Source organism: Ammospiza nelsoni, chromosome 2, assembly GCF_027579445.1.
Source record: "Ammospiza nelsoni isolate bAmmNel1 chromosome 2, bAmmNel1.pri, whole genome shotgun sequence".
NCBI lineage: Eukaryota > Metazoa > Chordata > Aves > Passeriformes > Passerellidae > Ammospiza > Ammospiza nelsoni.
Window position 1 is genome coordinate 89,935,779 of NC_080634.1, and position 24,039 is coordinate 89,959,817.

General features: G+C 42.5%; 1 protein-coding gene across 9 annotated transcripts in view; it reads left to right on the forward strand.

Moving 5' to 3' along the window:
- The window catches only part of MAP4K4 (mitogen-activated protein kinase kinase kinase kinase 4), a 162,915-nt gene extending 142,802 nt beyond the window's left edge, over nt 1–20,113 (forward strand). For 7 of the 9 annotated variants that reach the window (XM_059466319.1, XM_059466323.1, XM_059466321.1 and 4 more), the window contains 9 exons: nt 2,131–2,248; nt 2,519–2,689; nt 6,850–6,993; nt 12,088–12,222; nt 14,567–14,667; nt 15,392–15,541; nt 16,434–16,593; nt 18,590–18,729; nt 19,431–20,113. In XM_059466319.1, coding sequence (XP_059322302.1) covers nt 2,131–2,248; nt 2,519–2,689; nt 6,850–6,993; nt 12,088–12,222; nt 14,567–14,667; nt 15,392–15,541; nt 16,434–16,593; nt 18,590–18,729; nt 19,431–19,514 — 1,203 coding nt within the window. In that variant the 3' untranslated portion in view covers nt 19,515–20,113. The remainder of the gene's footprint in view (nt 1–2,130; nt 2,249–2,518; nt 2,690–6,849; nt 6,994–12,087; nt 12,223–14,566; nt 14,668–15,391; nt 15,542–16,433; nt 16,594–18,589; nt 18,730–19,430) is intronic. The other 2 variants (XM_059466320.1, XM_059466324.1) reach the window with 1 other exon arrangement.
- The last annotated feature ends 3,926 nt before the right edge of the window (nt 20,114–24,039 follow it).

Below are 24,039 nucleotides of genomic sequence, written 5' to 3' on the forward strand. Positions count from 1 at the left end.
CATTTTAAACTAAACTTGACTACTGCATTTTCAAGCCAATACTCTTTTTAATTCTGTTTTATTCCGGGAGCAGGCTAATTGCAAGCAATGTGCCTCTTCAGAATTAGCAGTTAATTTTGGCTTTGTCAGTAAAGGCTGGACTAGTTTCTCCACACATACGAGGAGCTGCTTGTTGAAACTCACCCAATGGGAGAGGAAGTGGCTGTGGAGAGATTTTGCTCACTAAAGCTTGCCATGTGGGCTGGGTGAACAAATCAGGTGTTGCCTGGGAGGGTTGTAAAAGCCCGAGGTATTGCTATTTTGGAATAATGAATGGGGGAAAGTATTTGGGTTTTTTTCCAAGTATGTGTGTACTCTGAGAAGCAGCTGTGTAAAGATGACTGTTATCCACCAGCACTGATTATGTCCACGTGCAGAAGGCTTTACCATGGGGGAAGCTCCCTCTTGCTGTCCTGGGCTGATCCCAGGAGGGTGCCTTCCTTTACCGAGTGCAGGTGGGAAAGCCTGGTCCTTCACATGTGCTAACCCCTTGCAGCAGAGGAGTTAACACATGTACAAATGAACAAAGGGCCGTTTGCCCCTTACCAGCCCCAGCAGTGAGCAGGGAGCCTTGTCTGGTGGCTCCACTCTTGGCTGCGTGGCCAGCCTGGCTTACAGGAGAGCCTCTGAAGCAGGGGGTGGTACAGGGCGAGCGAAACTTGGTGGAAAGAACCTGCTGCTTCTCAGGGTAGAGTCCTGCCATGGAGGTGTGCAAGTGTCGTGATGAGGAGAGGTTGCAGTGAGCTGGGGAGGTTTATGGCAATGCACATGCTTACCACGTAATCAAAAATGCTTCTTAACCACATAGCAGGTGGGTGGGAGGGAGAGTTTCCTCCTGGAAATTCATTTAGCTTTATACATAACTTCCAGCTGTGCTTCATTCTTCTTTGGTCTTTCTAAAGCACACTCTTGTAGGTTATAGAGATCACTTGATTGATCCAGAGATGCACTTGCTCATTACTTTGGTCTAAGCAATACGTAAGCAGGGCTCAGTTAACTCAGCTTGGGAAGTGGGGGCTGTGGCAGTGCGTGGTGATGAAGGAGCCTTTTGGTGTCGGGCTGTTCAGGGCAGGGATAAATTCCAAAGACCTATTGCTATTTCTTTCTGTAGAGGCTTAGGAAGATTAGAGGTTGAAGATGAGTTGATGCTAAAGAAGTGTCTTGTAACAATATTTGCATAAAACTGAGCAAAAACCCAGTACTGCTCGGTATAACTTACCACATGCACACTCTTTATATATACACACTTTTTTTTTTTTCCACTTGTCCAATTCTGCTTCAGTATGATATGTTGTCACTATAATACTAAACTGGCAAGGGTTTTTAAGTTGTTCCATTTCCACTTTTAACAGTTCATTGTTTCACTTGTCTTCTTTCTTTCTTTATGTTTTTTCATGTTTAGACCTCATAACTCAACAAGCACCAGTGATTTTATCCACTACATATTCATAGTGTCGTGTCACTGTTTGCTACACCTTCCACACTAATGAGCCCCTTTGTTCGATACAGGTTTAATATGTTGCTTTGTCAAATAAAGGTGGAAGAATCTGCTGCAGCTTTCTGGCAAGAGGCTCAGGTTAAACAAAATAGGGAGAATGAACAGTAGTGAACATTGAAACATAGTCCATCATAGAAGTGAATGCTTGATCCCAGATGGTTCTGATTTTGTTGCACAAGCCAAGAGATCAAACTTCATAATTTAATTAACTACCTCAATTCAGAGATGCTTCATAAATTCAAAAATTGTAGGTAGTGGGCAGCTTGCAGATGAAACAGTATACATACATTTAAGCAGATTTTCAAAAGGAGAGACATTCCCTTGCTTTGTGCCTGATTGTACTAAAAAGCTTTGCTAGCAGCTGAGGTTCAGGGATGACAATTCAGCTAATTGCATTTTGCTGTAACATGTGCAGTGTGCATATGTATCTAGCTCAGGTGTGGTGCCTGCAGTGCTTTGTGTATCTGTAAAGGAAGTATAAAAGCTTGGGGAGGCTCTGTAGCATAATTCCATAGTGCCTTTAAAATGTTGGTGTTTGTTATCCATGCTTTTTATTGTCATTAATATTAATAAAGTTGAAATTTACATTGCAGACTCAGTCCGCTAGTAACACACTCCAGAAACACAAATCTTCCTCCTCCTTTACACCTTTTATAGACCCCAGATTACTACAGATTTCTCCATCTAGTGGGACAACTGTGACTTCTGTGGGTAAGTAAAGTAGCTGAAGACAACAATTAAAAAAGGGTTCAGTGACTTCAGTGGCTCTTTAAAGTACTTAAGAATGTTACCATCATGCTTTTTATTTGTTTTGCAACGGATTGCATAATTTAATTTCTTTTTCCATTTACATTTCTTACAAAAATTAGGACTCTCTCACTGTTCTCAGTTAATGATTTGGTTTGTATGATATAAAAAATATATGTCCAGAATCCAGCACTTGAAGGGTATTACATGCACATTATTTTTTTTTTCTTTCAGTAGGATTTTCTAGTGAAGCAATGAGATCAGAGGCAATAAGGCAAGACCCTACACGGAAAGGATCAGTTGTCAATGTGAACCCCACAAACACTCGGCCACAGAGCGACACCCCAGAGATTCGCAAATACAAGAAGAGATTCAATTCTGAGATCCTGTGTGCGGCCTTATGGGGTAATGCAAACCTGTTATTGCCTTGCCATTCCTGAAATGCAATGTCCCAGTAGGAGCTTTCAGCCTTTGATAATGTATCTCCAAAACTGCAGCTGTTTCTCTGCATTTATTCAGTGCTTGTTTACATCTTTTTTGTTGCAAGACGTGATTATTATTATGTTTTTTATAATATGTTGCTTCTGCTTTGTTATGATTTCCCACTGGTACATATATGCTTCTGATGGCACAGTTTAGACTGAGAATCACAGAATTATTAAGGTTGGAAAAGACCTCTGGGATCATCAAGTCCAGCCTTTGACTAAACACCAGCAGATCAGCTAGACCATGGCACTGTGTGCCCCATCCAGTCATATCTTGAACTCTTGCAGGGATGATAGCTCTTATCACCTCTGTGGGCAGCCTGTTCCAATGCTTAACCCTACTTTCAGTGAAAAAGTTCTTCCTGGTATCCAACCTGAGCTTGCCCTATCATAGCTTGAGGCTGTGTCCTCTTTTCCTGTCACAGGTTGTCTGGGAAAGGCTTCATACAGTTCATCAGGATGTTCTTTTCAGCCCTTTCCAAACCCTGCTGGTGCATCTCTTGCAGCTTTTGGGAGCTTGTAGTAGTCCTTGCACTGTACACCTGGTGCACACAGGGTATTATTTTGAAAAATTATCATCTTCTTGAGGCTCTTGCTAATGTGTCATTGCAAGGCTTGATTAAAGTGTGTTGTGTAAGATGACTTGTTACCTCAGTCATCAGTTTATGTAGGAAGTAAGACAGAAAAGAAAAGGATAGAGAACAATTCCCATTCTGAGGCTTAGCTTTGTTAAGAGTGATTACTGCAGAGAGAAGCTGGGTATGAGATGTCAGCTGACCAAGTCTGTCTGGTTTTCTTGTCACTAGGGATAATTTGTGTTGGTGTCAGACAGTCAGGATCCCACACTGGATCAGGCTTTGAGCACTGCCTGTTGCCTGCTGCAGTGTAGAATCTCTGCTGCAACCCCTAGTGAAGGCTTTTCAGAGTTGTTTGTTTCCTGACCAGAATCTGTGAATTAGTTTTTTCATTATCTAAATGTTAATAGTTGATGCTTGTGTATGTTACATACATAGTTATCTAGTATCCCTAAAGTTGGCAGATTATAAATGCACATGCAGGTCATTTAAAAAACTTGGGAAGAAGAGAATTGGCCATTGCCCTAAGGTATATGATTATTGTAAAGGTAACACAGTCCCTTATCTTTTTAACTTTTTTTTATAGCTCTTTCCAAGGCTTTAGTTCTCTTTTGGGGTTATGTCCAGCATTTCCTGTTTCTCAGAACAGCACTTTTGTCCCAATCTTCTTTCCTGCATAGCTGTGTCAATGAAATAACTCTCCCAACACCTTGTCTTCCTATCTGCTGTTTTCTTTATTTCCAGAATTTGCTGCTAAGAATTTTTGCCTCAACACTATTTCTGCTTGAATTTCTGTGTAACATTCTCTGATAAAGTTAAGACTTGTGCAAATGTAAACTTTGAGGCTGTGAGAGGCCAAAGGCAGAGAGAAATCATATGGTGTCAGTAAAGATGAGTCATAATTTCTCTGATCTGCCTTGTTTTGCCAGTAGCAATTTGTGTTAGTGGTTTTATATTTCTTTGATCTATATATCTGTCTGTTAGGGTGGTTTAAAGAATAGGTGTAAAATCCTAGAGGTGTTGTACAGCTGTAACACAGCCCTTCACTGAACATTTAGGGCCAAACTGATGGTGATACAAGTTGGTACACATGCTTACTTCTTGATAAAGTTTAACTTCCTTCACCCTTAAGAAAATTAAACCATTTCATGGTGATGCTTTCTATTCAAAAAGAGAGGGACTTGCTTTGATTTGCCTTTAGCAGTGGTAATGCCAGTAGTATCTGGCAAGCTGTTAATTGCATTAGGTCTCTGATGCTGCTTCTTCTGGCTCTGAGTGGTGAAAGCCAATGTTAATTACATGGATGCAGTAACACAGATTCTTACACCCAGCCTCCACAGACAGCCTGTACTTTTTCAGGAAGCATTTCCATTTGTTTGAAAAAACCAGAGCTGCTTAATTGTAGGGTGGCAGTAGAAGAGCTCTGCTGTCTGTGAGTGAGGAGGGTGTCTGCACTGTAAAATACAAGCCCTGCTTGCCACCAGTGTAACACCTCATTAGTTTCAACTAAAGTGCACATAGCTGAGGGAAGGGGTTGGGCACAGGTGTGCATGAGAGCTCAAAGCAGGAACAGCTGCACCAGAAAGGCAGAGGCAGGAGAGGGGAGGGTGGAGGCAGGAGCAATGGAGTCCTGATGGAGGACAAGGAGGGGAAGGGACCCTGAGGGAGCAGTTTGCATGTGGCTTGCTTTGAATTGTGCCCACCCTGGAAAAGGTGCAGAAATGCATCTTGAAGCTTCAGCTTTGTTCAGTGTGTACTGGAGCTGCAGGAAGGAGAGCAGCTGCTGGGCACTTCCTTGGCTGGCTTGGTGCTGCTTCAGCCTGTGCTAAGCATGACTTGTGTGTGGCTCACTCTCCCTGCTTCCTTCTGCCTCTTCCCAGTCTGAGCATTGTCCCAGTAGGAGGGACAGGCAGTGTGAAATGCTCTTGGGTGAAGTGGCCATTGCCCATGGGGGCTGTGGGATGGGATCCAGTGGGTGCAAACGAGTTGGGAGATGCAGAGGTGAGAGGTGGGCAGCACAGGGATGAAGGAAGTGTCAGCAGCTGAAGGAGAGCCTGGAGGGTGACAGGGCTCCCAGGAGAAGTATTAGAACAGCAAATCTAAGCAAAGATGCCTTGGGGGCTGCTAGGACCTCTGAAGTTTTCTTACTGAAAAGGGTAGGGAGAGGATAACGGAGAGATGCATGATGATTTCTGAACTCACTATGGTCTACATCTGTTTTTCTCATCCCCCCAGAGGCTTTTAAGAGCCAGCACCAGCAGCTCAGCCCCCTCCCCATCATTACTGCTTCCCCCTAACACCCTCTCCCCTTTCAGAGGCACCTTGTGCCCCCTGGGTTAATGTGCCCTCCTTTTTGCAAGCCTCTCCCATGCCTGGTATCCAGGGGGTGTTTAGGTGAGCAATAATTCCCTTTTTCAGTACTCTGAGAAGGCACATCACTGCTGTAGGTGCACTGATACGCACACACACCTGGGCCCTGGGCCCACCTGCTCCATCAGAAAAGAGCCCATTGGCCCCAGTGTAGTTGTATGTGGGAGTTAGTTGTCTGACTAGGGATTAAGACCATTCAGCAGTGTAACTATGATCATCTTCTGTGAGTTTTGCTTTTCTTACTTCATTATTTTATTGTGCTAAAGCATGGCAAGTTTTATATTGGGATTGCCACATGGAAGTCTAATCAAGTGAGTCATACATTGATGTGATTTCCATTTTCTGTACTGTACTTGAACTATCTCTGCAAAATTTGTGAACTTCTGGACTTAAACACTATTGCAAAGAAGTAGTTATTAAATTAAAGAGTGATAATATATTAATAGATATTTAAAACTTAGTCCCATATATATCTATTATATAAAAAATGTAATTAATTCTAAATAGTAAGGTTTTATGGACTCTTGGAGTGTTTCAGTGGATCTTTGGAACTTTGTATAAAGAAACTGGCCTACTGACTTTTCTCATCTGTATTTCCTTGATCTTTAGGAGAAGCCTTTGGGAACACAAGATTACTGTAGTTCCTCTAGTTTTAACATTCAGATGGAAAAGATTGTTGTGAAGCTGGGAACAAACCCAGTGCTTACCCTTTTGTGGAAGGGCTGCAACACAACCCGTTCCTCCCAGTGGGAACTGTTTTTGTTGCCATGTCCTTGTCAAGAGCATCCTGCTACCACCCTCCTAACAACAGCTAACACATCTTTGGAATGCACAGGCTTGCATGCCACTTTGTGCCTCATCCCTCCTTCCAACATTAGCATGCCTTTTTTTTTGGAAACTGGTGCTCTAGAAAGCTCTCTGTGGTCTACCAGTCTCTTACTCTCTTGAACACTGTTTGGTGTCAGTAGTCACTGTGGGCAGGCAGTGTAAGAGCCTCTACAGCAGGAGATCTTTCAGGCTACAGGCAATGGAGACCCCATCAGCGGTGGTTAGACCTGCTTGAAACAAGACAGTTCCTCAGGATATGTGAGAAAAAGTGCTTACTAACTTGGATCTCTGGTTTTGTTTTTTCTAGGAGTGAACTTGTTGGTGGGCACTGAAAGTGGTCTGATGCTGCTAGACAGAAGTGGGCAGGGGAAGGTTTATCCACTCATCAATCGAAGACGATTCCAGCAAATGGATGTACTTGAAGGGCTGAATGTCTTGGTGACAATTTCTGGTAAGGTTGACTGTTGAATGTCATATTTTACCTCCATGTGGCATAGTATGACAGAAAGATTTTCTTGGCAGCCTGTGCTTTGAGGGGGAAGTCCTGACTGAAGTCAGTGGGTTTCCCATCATTTCATCTCTGAGTCTACAGTTTATTTCTGCAAGTTTTCCACACAACACCCATGCCTGCTTGCTCCCTGTCCTTCCTTCTGTGGGGTGACCTTTAAAAATGCTGCCTGAGTTTGTGGGAAATGTCTGACTCTGTTTCCTTGTTCAGTATTTGAGAGCTGGAAGTTAATGTTTGTGAAGTTTGGGAAAATAGCATTCTTTCCCTCTGTCATGATTACTTTCTACCTGGCCTCCTTCTAACTAAAACACTATGTGTTCCTTGGGTTTAAGAATGTTTTTCTTGTGTGTTAAAATCTGTAGAATGGGGAAAGCTCTTGCAAAATAGGGAAGTAAGAGTGATGTGCAGTAAAAGTGTGAGAGTGAGCAGTACAGTGTGTAAATGGTGTGGAAATAACCAGAATGAGAAGGCAGATTGGTGCCTGATCTCTCACTGGGTGCAACTTAGGAATGGCAAAGCAATGGGAGATGAAGGGTGGTGGTGATGCTTGTGTTTGTTTTGTGTGTGCTGATGAAAAATGTGTTTTATGAAGCTTGAGGTTCCAGACTCTTTGGCTCCAGAAAGTTATGGCATAAGTTTAACCTGCTGTTGAACAATCTGATGTGGTGCATTGTTGGTCTTTCTTCACAGGTGCTGTTCAGCCAGTTACCTTTTGTTTTGTTTGGTTTAGGAAATCACCCTTGGCTATGCTTTGTGTGTGTGTGACAGGGAGAGGATGTTACGTGACGTTTCTCACAGGATTCACTGCTGTTGTTCAAATCCACCTAAATTTTTTTGAGGCTCTGGAACCTCTCTAAGTGTGCTGGAGGAGCTCTCTAGCTCTCCCAACACTTGTTCAAAAGGACACACATTAGACGATTTAGTGGAATTTAGAGCACTGGTGATGCTGTGTTACCGCAGATCCGAAGAGCCATGCCCGTGCTGCTGTCATCAACACGGGATTTGTTTCTGTCTGGAGCAACTGAATTTTATTGGCTTGTCACTTGCTACATGCTCAGATACAGCTATGCTGTGAAATCTATAAAAAGAAAAAATGAATCAAGCAGCATTTAAAAATACACAACCTGCTGTGTGTCCTTTTGATGCAGTATGTTAAAATATAAGCTGTTTGAAAGGCACTATTTGATAGAGTTTATTTTATAGCAGACCTTGTCAACAAAAATACTGTATAATCCAACTTGTGTAAAATCTGTTGGTTTGAAACATATCCTACACAAATCACAAGTGTCTGTGATTCAGTCTTGTGTGTAATTGTTTTAAGTTTATTTATTTTTTCATCAGTCACAATTGAAGTACCCTGACACATCCGTTTTCTTTGTTTCCTTCAAAACTATTGCTTCCTCTATGGAGACACGCTACATTAACCCTTAAGAAATCAGCTGATCCTTGGTTGTTCTGTGCCTTTGTGTCTGTGCCATCTCCTGTGTTTTATGGGAGGTTACTGGAGTATGAGGCAGAAGAGCTATCCTTGCCCAGTGAAAGGCAGGGCTGGGGGAGCATATTCAGTGAACAGTTACGCCCAAACTTCCCCTTATATCCTCCTTTTGTCTTCTCTGCTGCACATCTCAGTTCTTTACCCTCATGCTGGACTTCCCTAAGTATCTTTTTATTTGTGATGTGTTGCTTCACCTCTCCAGGCAAAACTGGAATGCTGGAGTTGAGGGTATGTTTCTGCAAATGGTGTGTTTTGCAGATTAGTGATGGAGCTGTCTCTGAGCTTTGTCCCAGCACTGCTACAGCCTCGCTGGAAGCATTGTTCAGCTCACTGTGGTGCGCTCAGCCATTTGTTCCCCTGAGTTTTTTGGGAAGTGATGTGCTGATGGTGGTAGGGTTTGAAAGGTGTCACAGCATTGTGCAAAGAGGTTGCAGTGTGTTAGGATTTTGAGAGGATTGTCACCTAAACTTGCTTTGAATAGACAATAGAGTCTGAAAACATGAAATCAGTTCTTGACCCAATTTATGTTTGAAATACAGAACTTTCTGACAACAAAGCTTTTGATACTGAGATACTGAGCCTGCTAGAAATGGTACAAGAGAGCCTTGCAGATAAAGCAAGAGTAGTTGATTGGTGCTTCAGTTCATGTTGTTGAGAGGCAAAAAGCAGTTTCATCTGCTCAGGTGATAGATACAGTACAGAGTCATAAAAATGCTGAAGGAGAGAGCAGCAATGTGCATGCAGAACACGCTCCAGTTGTGGCTCCCTGGGGCTTTTGCCAGCCCAGCTGGCTGATGGTGGCACCAGGAAGGTGGGAAGAGATGACAGAGTGGAAGAACTGGTTGGAATCTGCCTGCTTAATAATTAAAAACCACAGTGACAATAAAAACAAAAAACTTAATATAGGAAAAAGGGCTTTGCATTTGAAACTATGCCTGTGGGAGGGTCCAAGCTGGGTGTTCTCACAGAATTCGCTGTCTGATTAGTTCATTTGATGGCTGGAGCAGAGTTTTCTTTCTTATTTCATGATCATAAAGATTAGATCCCTGCAAAAAATAAAAAATACCAGAATTCTGAGGGCTGTTTAAACTGACTGGTAGAGCTTTACAAGGAGAAGGATCTAATCTCCCCCACTCCAAAAGTGAACATTAAGAGCAGCATAACTTGTTGAAATAAATGCATAGCCATGTTTATATAACTAACCGGTTCTGCTCTTTTCATGTCAGGCTGCAGAAAGGCAGAGGAATTTCCTGTCTTGTGACTTTTCCTTGTGGTCTAGACACCAGAACACAATGGGAACACACTTGAGATATTTCTCAGTTGTTTTGAAAAATGTTTCTGGTTGGAGAGAAATACCCTGGTGCATATCATGTGAATCAAAAGGAAAAAAGTAGCCACATGCTGGGAAATTCCCATGTGCACTGTTTGTTCTGAGTCTTAAAGTTTGACTAAGCTACTGGGGAACCTACAACCATGGAAATATCTGAGGCAGAATTTGTCTCCTTGTGGGTAGGGACTCAGCATGGTTTTGAAAGCATTTGGTACATTGTAGAGACCCTGAGCCTTCTGAGCTCTTTCTTGCCCAGAACTGCAGTGGCTTCTGATCTGAACTATGTTTCCTATTTTTCAGTGTTTTTGAAAAAGCCCTTGTGGCTATCATATGCATTGTTTTCATGGAAGGACCTTTTCTTGGTTAAATGTGGGACTTTTGGAAATACTGTTTCCTGCACTAGTCCTCCAGATCTTGAGAAAGCTACCAGAGTGGTAGGGCTTGACCCCTTTATGAAACATAGCTTTCCAAATATTAAGTCTGGAGGTAAATCAGGGTACTAATTTACTGCCAAATCTATAATCCCATTTGTAATGGAGATAAACAAAAGATAGTGCAGTTACTTTACATTTCATTGCATGGCATCAGAACAGAAGGGCTTTTAAAATTGAGTAGCAGATCTTAGTGAACAGATTTTTTACTTTGAAATTGCCTCCTCTTTTCCTCCTGTCCTTTCCCATCCAAGTAATCATAAAAATATCCTTTAGACCATGTGTCTTTTTAATGCAGTGGCTTATGGTGCTGGAGTCCATGGAGAATCCTGTTTGCAAGCTGTGCTTCCCCACATTGTTGCCCCAGCCCCTGCAGATGCTTTTCCTGACAAGCCTGGCTCTGTTAGGGGATCCCTTACTATCAGGGTAGGGGGTTTGTTCCAGCTGCAGCCCCGCAGTGTGGAGCTGGCTGTGCACAGCAGGATGGTCTCAGGGCTCAGCCTCTTGTCCTGCTGCAGCCAGTATCCCCTGAGCAGCCACCTGTGAACTAATCTGTCAGTGTCCTGTGAAAATGTAAATGACAAATTCAAGACATTTAGCTGAATTCTATGGCTGGATCTGGCTGGCAGGCTGCCAGGTGTGGCATCTTGATAGGTAGTGGCTTTTGGCAGCACAGACCAGTAGGGTATTGCTTGGCCAGCCCAGCAGTGACTGCAGTACAGGTCACCTGTCTCCCTCTCACCTCCAGTGGCTGAAACACGGGAAAGACACATGGCTCCTCGTTGTGGCTGGTGCAGCAGAGCGTGGAGCTACTCTGTATGACAAGTAGGGTCCCTGAGGGCATCTCCTGTAACCCTTCCTTTCCAAGAGACCTCATGGAGCCTTGTTAAATGGCTACTGGTCAAAGCAGGGATGATCTCCCTTCCTCAGCCACAGCTTAATCTTTAAAACTGTAATGGTTCCAAGCAGCAAAGCAGCTGGAGAAAAAGAGGATGCAAGCTTTGAATATATGCATTTAGGACCATTTTCTCACTAGCTCAATAAATACTTTGTAGGCCATTAATTGTTAAAGAATCAGTGGTAAACTTTATCATGAACCTTGCTTTGCATTCTAAGAGGCCTTCTTGTATTGAGAGTTAAAAGTCTGAGCTGTATTTGATGACATGGCAGATGCTGTGTCAGTTGAAGATAGGGCAGCCTGGGCAGGTAGCTTCTTTCACCTGTGGAGAAGAAACACCTCTCTCAGTTTCTGTGTGCAGCCTCGTAAGTATTACACCCTTGCAGCTCAAGGGAAGGGCTGCTGACAAAGCAGGCATCAGCTTTGAGCAAGCAGATGAAGTTTCAGGTCTCACATTCCATCCTGCTGCTCTCCTGCAGTTTTGTGTCTAAAAGAGCCATTCTGACAGTGATATATATATATATAACCTCAGTGCATGACTGTTTGGTGCTTTTGTTGTGGGAGTTCCCTGTTCTAGTGGAAGTTGTCTTGGTCCTAAGAACCGGATAGCTGAAGAGTTGTTCCCTTGAGTTTGTCATTTATGTCTGTGTGGTATTACCATGTGTATCTATCATTGATTAACAGGAAAGGGCATGTCTGGGTGGAGTCTGGAGTGAAGCTGTTGTGGATGAAAAACTGAGGGAGATTTCTGTGGTTGCAGCATTTTCTCCTTCGTTGTTGGTTTGTTTTGCAGAGCTTTCTGTTTGCCTGGGTAGGGCTTTTTGCAAGTATCTTCCTGTAGAGATAAACTTTTTTTTTTTTTTTTTTTTCATTTTGTGTTCAGGTAAGAAGAACAAGTTGCGAGTTTACTATTTGTCATGGTTAAGAAATAAAATCCTGCACAATGATCCTGAGGTAGAAAAGAAACAGGGCTGGACGACGGTGGGTGACTTGGAAGGCTGTGTGCACTATAAAGTTGGTGAGTAGCAAATGCAGTAATCAAATAGTTGGGATAAAGGATGGCTGAGAAAGGGAGCTGCAGTACATGTAGCTATTGGGTTTATGGTTTGGTTGGTTCTATTTCTAGCTGTCTTATCTGTTTCTCAGGGTGAACTTGCTGGCGAAGCACCAAAATGACAAGTTACAGGGTTAAATCGAAGATGAGAGGGGATTTTGTGGTGGGATGATGGGTTGGGAACTGGAGAGTGTGCAAATCCCATCTATCTCCTTCCTGTAATGGATGCAGCTTCCAGAAGGGGGCTGATCTGGGCAGTGAGGGCTGGTAACATTTTACCCCTTCTTTAGGTAATAGAGGGATTCCAGCAACTGTTTCCTTTACTATCAAGTTTCCCATATTTTTTACCATGATGAATTTACATGCTGGAATAGATTGAAAAAGTCTCTCTTTAATGTAGATTTTAGAGACTGGGAGAAAGAAAAAAAAAGTGTGAGGAGGAAGAAAGCCCAGGTAGCAGATGAGCTTTGGGGAAGAACCTGGGCACAGCAGCATGTCTGTAACTCCTGGGTGATTAACTGATTCCTCTTAGCTCATGAAATTCCCTAATGCCATCTCAGATCTGCTGCAGTACAGTTACAGAATCAAATGTGTTTTCACCAGGTAGGTGCTCTTTGAGTGGTTTTAAGTAATTTAAATGGATTTGGGCATAGAAACTTCCACCAAAGCTGGTGCAAGGACATGTGGCATTCACAACCAGTGGAGTATATTCAGTGAGCCTGCTGCCCTGCAGGTGGGAATATGAACCAAGAGCTCTTTCTGCTGCTTCAGTTTCATGGTGCATCCTAATGGGCACTGGCTGTTGCCTCTGATTTGATTTTCTCCCAGGAGCCAGCTCAGTTCCTTTCCAGCTGTGTCAGTCAGTGTGGAGCAGCAGCAATCAAACTGTTCTCAGTCTCCCCCTGTCATGCGTGTGCTCTTGGAAAAACCTGCTAATGGGGCGTAATCAATAACAATGGCAGTAAGTGACTGCCGAGCCAGGAGCCTGACCCCGAAAACAATTAATAATGCACTCCTCTGGTATCGTACCCCAGGGTGTCAGCAGCATAATGAAGTGGCCTGTTAACAATACATCAGCTATTGAAAGGAGGCTTTCCAGCAGGGAAGCGTCTGAAACAAAGAGCATTCTCTTCCTGATGAAGAGGGGTTTGTTAGCCTGGGCTGCAGCCTGGCACGGAACTTGCCTCTGAGCCACGGAAATACAGTGGATGTTTTCAGGTAGTGCGAGGCCTCTGACAGCTGCGCTTCAGTTCCCAAGGAGGAGAGCTCTGCCAGGAGCTGGGCTTGCGGTCTGGACGCTGTCACCGAGGCAGCTGGCACTGATCACTTCCTTGTCTCTTTGATGCAACAGGGGTCTCCGATGGCGGGCTGAAGTGGTATTTATGGATCTCAGTTGCTTCAGGCAACTTTTGGCTCCTCTAAATGAGAAATTGCTCTTTTGACACTTTAAATTTGGTTGAATTCCCAGATAGCACCCAGAGCAAATAATAAGAATTATCAAATGTCCCCTTTCACAGATGAGGTGGTTTTGTTCAACACCCCCTTCTACCCCGTGAAAAAATTCCAGGAAGTCTTGTAAGCTAGACAAGAACGAACAAAAGCTCTGTTTTTAGTCAGTACAGCTGTGGAGGTTGAGAGACTTTTTTTGTATGTTGAAGAAGTGTCAAGTCCCTTAACACTTAGAGCTCAGTCTTGCTTTCCTGCAGAGTTCAAAGAGCAAGTAGTAGCATGGATCACTAATATAATGACACTTTATTTCTGATAAATCATGTAGTTTTGTTTTCTTTTTCTCAAATGAGTTATCTCAGAATTTAGGGACAAAGGAAAGTGCTCCACTATTAAGCTTGTCTTTTGCTCTTGAAATTGAGTTATGTTGTAATTTTCATTTCTTCCTCCTTTCCTCTGGATAATTTTTCCATGAGCTCAAACTAGCACTGTTGTTACTGGAACTGCCAGTAATGGACTCTTCCACACTCACGGCCTTCTTTTATTGGAATGTTCCTGAAAACAGCTTTTCTTGTCTTGATGACTAAGCACTGTCCAATATGGAAAAACATAAGTGGAAATAAGTAGTGACTAGTTAATTCTAAAGATGGTAACATTGTCACTTGCTAGCAAGAGTAATGACTTCTGTAGCATAAATGTATCAAAGAGCTTAACTATGCAGAGGTGCAATCTTAAATGCAATGCTACTAAACTCTCAAAATTACAGTGTTTCTTCATGCTTACATAACTTGTCTGCTTTCTTGATGTAACTGGAAGGACTTTGGCATTATGCTTAATTCTTTTTTGTTTTCTTTAATTTCAGTAAAATATGAAAGAATCAAGTTCTTGGTAATTGCATTGAAGAGCTCTGTGGAAGTCTATGCATGGGCACCAAAGCCATACCATAAATTTATGGCCTTTAAGGTAACAGTATATTTCAGCCATAGATCGGATTTTCTCATAACCACCTGCAGTTAGTTATCCCTTTTACAAAAATGTTCTGATATTCTGTCATGGTCATATTCCAAGTTCTTTGATAAATCTCCACAAACTTGGTGTTACATTTTAATTTAGGAGGGTTTTTTTTAATTCTAAGAGTCAATACATTTAAAGGTCTAAATTGTAACTGAGCATAAACTAATAATGACACAACATCACAAGTTTTTGTTTGCTCTCTCTATTAATAAAACATGGAACAGAGAGAAGTGAACTGAGTCTAAGCTGCTTTGTCAGAGCAGAGCAAACAATGAAGTGATATTCAGCAATGCTATGGGACTGGTTTTGAATATTGCTAGAATGAAATCAACTGGCTTGGTATAATTGCAGGCTGGTTTACAGACAGTTACTGTGGGTTGTGCAGATCAAAGTACTACAGGAGTGCCCAATTGCCCTGAACTTTGGGGAGAACAATTCTTAATAAAAAAGCAAATGGGCCAAGTAAACCCTATAGAAAATAGCATAGGTGATTGAAATGCAGGAGTTTGCAGAGTAGTCTGTCCATGAGAGATGTGTCAGCCTGATGGGTCTGGTGTGCAGGGACCAGAGGGATGTGGAGGAATAAATCCACAATGTGTGCATGTGAGCATGTTTTTATACACCCATTGTTGTTCTAAGCAGTAAAGTAATCTCGCTGATGGTTGTCTCACAGTCATTTGGAGAACTGGTACATAAGCCATTGCTGGTGGATCTCACTGTAGAAGAGGGTCAGAGACTAAAAGTGATCTATGGCTCCTGCGCTGGCTTCCATGCTGTGGATGTGGATTCAGGATCGGTCTATGATATTTATCTACCAACACATGTAAGAGCTGCTGTTGTGTCTGGCTTTTTCTCTTTCTTTCTGGTGGGTCACCCCCCACCTCCCAGCCCTTCCTTTCCCCACATGACCAATGTGTCAGGCTGTCCCTGGGGATCACTGCCAGATGTTTGCAGTGGTATATTGGGTATATAAGGGGTCTCAGCAGATACAGCCACATGTGCTGTGGAGTTTGTGTCACAGTCAGTCCTCACCTCATAGTCAGTGTGTCTCTATGGTTTGGAGCTGCACTCAGATCTGGTGAGGACCAGTGTGACTGTGTCAGGGGTGGCAGCTAAATGCCCGAGTACCCTGCAGATGTCTGTTGGAATCCATAAAGTTAGAGGGTTTTTAGGAAATGGTTAGAGGGTTTTTAGGAAATGTCCAGCAGCCCAAATGACGCAGCAGCCCAAGGGTTGGTTTCTTGCCAACCCAAGAAAGGATTGGCAAAGACCAGGTGACTTTAGTTACCAAGTTTTCATGTTTATTGTACACAGAGGCGTCAGATGGGCCACCCAAGCACTATTTAATGCAGTCCAGAGATTGAGGTCTGCATCTGCTCTGCTTGCCCCAGCTCCCTTTCTGCATATGGAAAGAAATGGGGACCCCTACAGAGAAATTAATTTTTCCTCAGTTTAGATGTCTGCCTTAAGATAAGAGGATTTCTGCTCCAAGGGTTTACAGGTCTTGGTCACTGTGGTGTCTAGCTTGAGGGCAGCAGATACAGCACTTGTGAAGTGAGTGAATTTGGGACTCGATGATCTTTAGGGTCTCTTCCGTCCCAAGCCATCCTATGATTCTGTGAATCCCTGATGTGTCAGCCAAAACCAAAATCCCCCATCCCTTTCTTCTAGCACAGGCTCTGCAGCATTAAACGCTTCCCCTTCTGTCTCCGTAGATCCAGAGCAGTATCCAACCTCATGCAATCATCATCCTCCCAAACACGGATGGGATGGAGCTGCTGGTCTGCTACGAGGATGAAGGAGTTTATGTCAACACATATGGAAGGATAACCAAGGATGTGGTTCTGCAGTGGGGAGAAATGCCAACTTCAGTTGGTAAGTGCCCCTGGTGAGCCATGTGCTCTTAGGGAGTGTGAGTCTGTGTGCACGTGGGCAGAAGGAGGGAACATCCAGTGTGCTGCTTCTGCATCTGAAGGCATGCTGTATTATTTCTGGAAAACAGCTGTGCAAAGTGAGGAGTTATCATATGGCCTGATTCTTTAGCTTTGTGCTGAAGTTTTTGTGAATAAAACCCAAACAAATCAAGTTGAGGAGTTCATGATTGAGAAATTCATTATGACCTCTGTAGGTCCTCTGTACTTCTGTAGAAATTCACCATGGCCTGCTGCAGAATTTTTGCTAGACAGCCGCCAAGTTGTGGAAACCTTTCAGTATAAAGGCATATAAAGTGGCAGATGAGTAAAACACTATGGGTAAATCTGTGTAGATAACAAAAGGTGTACCTCATTCGATGTCTTTAATTCACCCTCAGATTGCTTGTCTCTCCTAGCACCATCCTCCCTCATCTCTCCAGCTCAAAATAAGATTGAGAGTGAGAACAGTGAGTGTAGTACCCAGGTACACACCAGAATCCCTCCTGCTTGTGCTGCTGTCATTCAGTGCAGAGCAAAGCAAGGGCTGTAGGCACACCCTCCTTTTGTTGGGCAAGCACATTGCATTTTATGGGCTGTGGGATGGCTGCACATATTGGGAGATGATGGCTGATAGCTGTTTGAGCAACAATGCAGGAGGAAATTGAAAGAAGTTAGATGCACAGCATGTTCCCTCCTGTGCTGATTAACTCTTGACTAGATCTAAAAGCCAGCAGAATATATCAGCTGGCAAATTCCAGAGCCTTTGGAGACTTGAATGCTTGTGAAGTAGTAAATGGCACTGAGGCCACCAACACCATCTGAACATCTCATCTGGCAATTTTTAGTAACTATTGGGCCCAGTTAGCACTAGTGGAGCATTTAAAAAGGAATAATTTTCCATTGGGATGGTATATGCGCTGTTGGTGTACATTATACTGTAGTAGATAATTTGATTTAATTTCACTGAAAACTAATATGAATATGTTATATAAAAGGAAAGTACTATAATATTAAATGCTTTTTAATTTTGCTGGCTAGGAAGTCCTTTTCATTCTTCTGTTAAGTATGCATGCAAACCAGAGGCAACAGCTTAGTCTTCATTAAGTTCCCTTATGTTATTTTTGACAGAATTCCTAAGACTGTCTGTCAGATTGCTTTGTGAATATACCTTTTTATAATGCTGGTGATTTTACTTTTTATTTAATTTGCTTACTGCTATCAAAAATACATTTTTTTCCCCTCCACTAATAATCTGTGTTACCTGTGACACTCAAAGGAAAAAAATGTTTGATTTGTTGTTTTATTTGTGCACAAAGGGATGCAGTATGTCAAATAATAATATTTCTACTTTGAGAGCTTAATGTGAACCTCTTGTGAGATACACAGAATGATTTGCAGTTGGCTTTCTCAAGATCAGTTTCTCAATTATTACTCCTATTAAGAGAGGCTAGGTAATTTTTTTTATAGTTTTACCTTTCCCTCTCATTCTTTGTTTTTGCTGACAAACTCAATCAAGGAGGGAAAATAACACATACGACATAGAGCTGGTGCTTGGGACACACTGTAGTGGATGGGCTTAGCCTATTTAAACCTTGGCTTCTGCTTTCTTCTAGTCAACACCTAATTAATGTCTCTTTGTCTCAGACTTGGAAGAAAAAGCCTGTGTAAAAACTCAATGTTCCTTCCATTTAATATAAAGTTATAAAGTTTCCTTTCTTATGAATGCTCAAGGAAGAAGTATATAACATAGAAAACACGCAAAAGAAATTTAAATTAAAAAGGGTGTTTTTTGGGGATCTTGAATGTTCTGAGGACAGAAATAGCCCTCTGAACATGTGTGTAGCTACAATAAGGCACATGCAGGTAATTTTTATCTAGAGTGTGTCAGGATATTCTGTGCTTTTCCCATTTTGCCTGTTGCCCTGTGCCTGTCCTGATGTGCTGTTTTCTTTCCAAAGCATACATCCGATCTAACCAGATCATGGGCTGGGGAGAAAAAGCAATCGAAATACGGTCGGTGGAAACTGGACACTTGGATGGTGTGTTCATGCACAAAAGGGCACAGAGACTCAAATTCCTATGTGAACGCAACGACAAGGTACATTCCCTCCCACCAAGGTTTTTGCCAGGATGATAAACGTGTACTTCAGTTGGGTGCTCAGGGTGGGGTGACCCTGAGCAGCAGCCACACACCCAGCCAGCCTCAAGCTCTCTCCACTTACCCATGGAAGAGAAAGGAAGTAGTCAGAAGGCAAAAAGACTCATGGATCGAGATATGGACAGTTTAATAAGACAGCTTTTACATGCAAGTCAGAGAAAATAAAGAGTTAATACACGGTCTCCCATGGGCAGGTGGATGTCCAGATGTTTTCCACACACAATGCTTGCTTGAGAAGGCAGATGTCATTGCCACAGTGTCCCTCCTTTCCCTGAGCTTTTATTGGTGTACACGATGCTGTATGTTATGGGACATCCATTGGGTCAGTTTGGCTTAGTTGTCCCAGCATTGTCCCCTTCCAGTCTTTTGCCAATCCCAGCCCACTGGCCTTTTAGGTGTGAGGATGCTGGAGAGAAAGCCTTGATAACTGTGCCAGTGTTGTTCAGCAGTAGCCACAATAGGGATGTGTTAACAACACTGTTTAACATGGGTGCAGAGCCCTGCACCCCACAGGCCACTATGAGGAGCATCAGCTCCATCCCCACCAGCCCAGACCAGCCCTGCAAATACTGGGAGAGTGAAGGCACATTGGAACCACTGCTGTCCTGCCTGTTGAATTTGCCAATATCTTCTCTTTGCAGGTTTTCTTTGCCTCCGTGCGGTCAGGTGGAAGCAGTCAAGTCTATTTCATGACCCTTGGCAGGACTTCACTTCTGAGCTGGTAGAAGCAGTGGGATTTGGAGAGAAATTGCTGACATCCAGAGTCTGAGATCTTCATAACTTGGAATTATTTTCAACTGGAGTACAGACCTGCACGAGTGCAGCACTCTGTGTAAATGTGTGTGCAGGCATCACTGGTGTTAGGTTTCTTTATGTTTTTCAACTGAGGCTGCGAGGCAGCTGGTGCTGTAAAGATATTGCCATCAGGTGCTACAATGTCTTGGAGATTTGGGATCACGCTAGAAAGCTACAGGTCTTCTTTTCCCTTCAGCTCCAGTGTTCCTAGGATTTGAAGGACTCTGTTTGTTAGTGTTAAAACAGAGGAGGGGTTGAGAAAAGGAAGAAAAACAAACCAGGCTTACCATGACCATGCTGTTTGTTGAGTGGACAGGAGGAGGCAAGAGAAGGTGAGAAGTGGTGTAGAGAGTCAGACTGGCTGAAACAGAGGGCAGATCTAGTCTAGTAATGTTAACAATGTATTTAATTGACATTTCTTTTTTGTAATGTGACAATATGTGGACAAAGAGGAAGGTGCAGGTTTTAAGAAGTTAATATTTATAAAATGTGAAAGACACAGTGACTAGGATAACTTCTTTTTGGGGACAGGGAGGGTGGGAAGGGGCTTGGGGTGGAATTCTTAGGGGTTTTTTGTTTCTGCAGTTTTATTTTGGCCTGGCCAATAACTTTAGTCATTTTCTGTGTACCAGGTGTTGCCTGAAACATGTGCAGGTGATTAAAAAAAAAAAGGAAAAAAAAATTCATTTTCTATAATGATTCTGTGTTAGGCCAGAACTTGGTTATGTCACAGTATTAGCACTGCCTCAGTTAAAGGTTTAATTTTTGTTTAAACCTAGAAGTGCAACAACAGTTTTACCACAGTCTGCACTCGCAGAACTAAAAAAAAAAAGAAAAAAAAAGAAAAAAAAGAGAAATAAAATCCAAACTACGTATGTTTATTTTTTTGTGCCTACCTCATTGTTTTTAATGCATAAAATAAAAGAGGTGGTTTAGTTTATACATTTTTAGAAGAAAACCATTAATGTCTAATTTAATCTTAATACCAAAACTACCAGATTGAAAGGTTTCTGACTGTTATTGCATAGCAAGTTTCAGCCGGAGGAGCGAGTAGTCCCTTGGGGCAATAGTCGTAGCGGTATGGCAGTGAGACACTGATTAATGTAATCTGCTTATAAAATTTGGCAAAGCAAGCATTTTTTAAACCAATTTCATCCTTAATAGAAGTATGAATTTAGCCTAAACCAGAGGTTTGACTCTTCTAACACATGGGCTTAGTAACAGGCAGGTAAAAGTAACTAGGCTAGTTCTATAAATTGTTAAATGTTGTAGGAAACATTTTGGGGCGGTGATGTTTTTCTTTTTTAAGAATGCAATGCACTAAAACTCTTTTAAGAATGTAGTTAATACTGCTTATTCATAAAAACAGCGTATACCTGTGTTTAGATGTAAGATCCCAGCTCTGGCTTTTCTCCTTTCTTTTTTTTTTTCCTTTTTTTTAAGTCAGTTTTATTTTATGAATAAGTTCTGACATTTTTAATAAATGTCTTGAGAGTAATAATTTGTTTAGTGGCTACATGTTCATTACTTGAGAAATCTTGAGTGTATAATAATCTGTTGGTGTTGTAATAATGCACAGTGTCACGATTCAGCCATTTTCCTTTTTGTTTTCTTTTTTTTTTTTCCCTAATTCCTTTGGTGGGGTACTTTGCTGACAGCTGCCTTAAGCTGTTCATTCAGTGAACAGGCTCTCAGTGTTTCATGGGCTTTGTCTTCTGCTGTGGTTAACTTTCCTTCATGGCATGACAGGTAGGGCTTTTTAAACACATGTTCTTCAGTTCAGTCAAGCTGATGGCTCGAGCGACTGGTCACACAATCAATTAAGAGCCAGGAGCACCAAGTGTGCAAAGCTCAGACTCAACAGACCCTTCTTTTGGTGTCCAATCTGACTGCTGTAAATCCTGATCAGCGCTGCTGCTGAGGACTCTCCTTCGAGCATCGCAGACGGCTGAAAGGCGGGCGGTAAATGCGTAACCTCCAGCGCATGCGTGTGCACACAGCAACCCCCACTCCCCCACCCCCAAAAAGAATCAAAACTCAAGAAAGCCTTACATTTGCTGGCGGAGGAATACCTAGAACTATTTTTTTTTAATTGTATGACTTTTGGATAGTGTTGAAGGTGAAGGATGTGTTCTTTTCAGGCCCGGTGTGGTCAGCCAGAAGAACGATCGACCTTTTGTACTATAATGAACTAAAGGGGACTCGGAGACACAACGTGATGGTAGACATGGGTGTGATCACAGAGCTGCCCTGTAGTGTAGTTTGCCGAAGCTGATTCGATCGAATGTCAGTCTGCGTGATTTAAATCTTCCAGTGCTATGTGGTCAAAATTAATCTAGTCCTTGAAAGCTGATGCTGTTCACCTAGAGGAAGATGCTCCAGTGCTATAGGGATGCCCCGGTCATGGATATGTGCTGTTGAAGTTTTGAGGCTCCGGGGGAGGGTGGAAATCTCCTTCCTTCAGAGGGTCTGCCCATTTGGCAGCTTCTGCCTCCGCAGAAGTGCCAACATGGCAAGGTAAAAACAGTATTACAAAACCACTTCGTACGCCAACATCGAACTCTTCAAACAGTGCTTTTGTAAGCAAAGAAGAAAAGAAAAGCTCCTAGGTTTAGTTTTAAGCTTTAATAAGTAATAATTTTCTGTATCTTTAAGTCAAAGTAACCCTAACTTGTATGACTGCAGTGTTTTTATTTTTTATCTTATGCACATGTTATGTTGGAGAAAATGTTTACAAAAATGGTTTTGTTACACTAATGTGCATCACATATTTATGGTTTATTTGAAAGTGATTTTTGTGGGTTTTTTAGTTTTTCATAGTAGTAGTAGTACACTTTTTGTGATTTATAACCCCAAACTCTGCTGATTATAAAGATGCTAAACAATAATACAAAATGACAAACTGCATTAAAATTACTAATCGTAGAGCTGCAAAGCAGACTGGTGACAAGTAAAACACTCAGCCTTTTTTTTGCAGTGCTATCTAACTTGTCTTCTGTGTATTATGGAAATTACTGTTTTTTCCCCGTTTTTCCTTAAATAAAGTCAAATTGACACCTATTGTATGTGAAAAGTACTTTGAATATCTACTGGCTGCAGAAATCAAGCTGCATGTTGCCTAATTGCATGTTACCATAAGAACAAAAGACTTATTGTCAAATCTCATAATTTTAGAGACTTTGACAATAAATGTGGGGTTTTGAGGGCCTTTTTTTTGGTTGTTGTTCGGTTTTTTTGTTTTTTTTTTTTTTTCTTAAAGCCCAATCTACTGGTGCAGTGGCTCTTTTGAGAATTGCAATTTTTGCTTTTACAGAGAAAGGAGAGTGAAAATCTTAGAAATGTGAGTGTGGGCCCAGAAAGAAGTTGCACAAGGAGAGCTTGGGTGCATTGTGAACGTGCCCTCCTGCCACGCTGCCTTCAGGCCTGTGGTTTTTGTAAGCTGGCATTGCTTTGTTGTCCAGAGTGCAATGAACTGCAGTCCTGAGCTGGACTCTTGCACGGCATTAAGGCATGGCTCCAAAAAAACCAGGCTTCTCCTAAGCCATCAAATACTGAGGAGGTTTGATGCAAAGTTGCTGGTTTTGCCCCCAGGGTTTCCCTTGGGCTTTGCCTGTGTTTTTCCACCAGAGGCTGTGTCTGTTTTCTGCACTGGAGATAAGCAGTAGACGTTTCCTTCCGACTAGGCTGGTCTCTGTGAGAGGAGGAAGAGGAGGAGGAAGTCTGTGGTCCCAGACTTCTGCCTTTCCTTTCATCTGCAGAAGACATGGGGATGTGGTGTAAGCTGAAAAATGTTTCAGGGTTTCATTTGCTTCCTATAGACAAAGGTATCTGAAATCCATAAGCCTCACAGCTTTTCCACTTCTGCAAGGATAGATACCAACTGAACTTAAAAAACTCAGGACCAGCCAACTGCTGGTCAGGTTCCTGCTGGCTCCCCTCCAGTTGCTGCTTCAGGGCTGCTGGTTTTCCTCAGTCATCCTTGACCCATTGTTGAACATGCTTAGGTGCAGTTGGGTGAGCAGTGTCAGCTGGTAGTGAAGACAGGTGTGAGCTGACACTTGTTCCAGTGTGCAGTAAGGGGCTGAAAGCAGCAACCCCAGATGAGACTTTTGGAGCAGGTGCTGGCAGAGGCAGTGGAGAACAGGGAGAACCTTTGTGCTTCACTGAGGAAAGGCACAATTATGGTGACTTACAGTAAAAAGGAAATTAAAAGAGATAAGAGCACTGGAAACTATGTAGCAGATTTCATTCCTCTATGGGACTTGGGTACCTAGCAGTGGTGTGAGAGACACAGATTTTTTACTTTGTAGGGAGGGAGGGATGTCCATGGGGCAGTAGAGGACAAACAGTGCAGCAAAGGATGTGCATGTAAGTCTTTAACAACTGAATTAGTGAAACCAGAGAAAGAAATCGCCAAATGTCAAAATTGAAACAAATTTTTTACAAAGCTTTCAA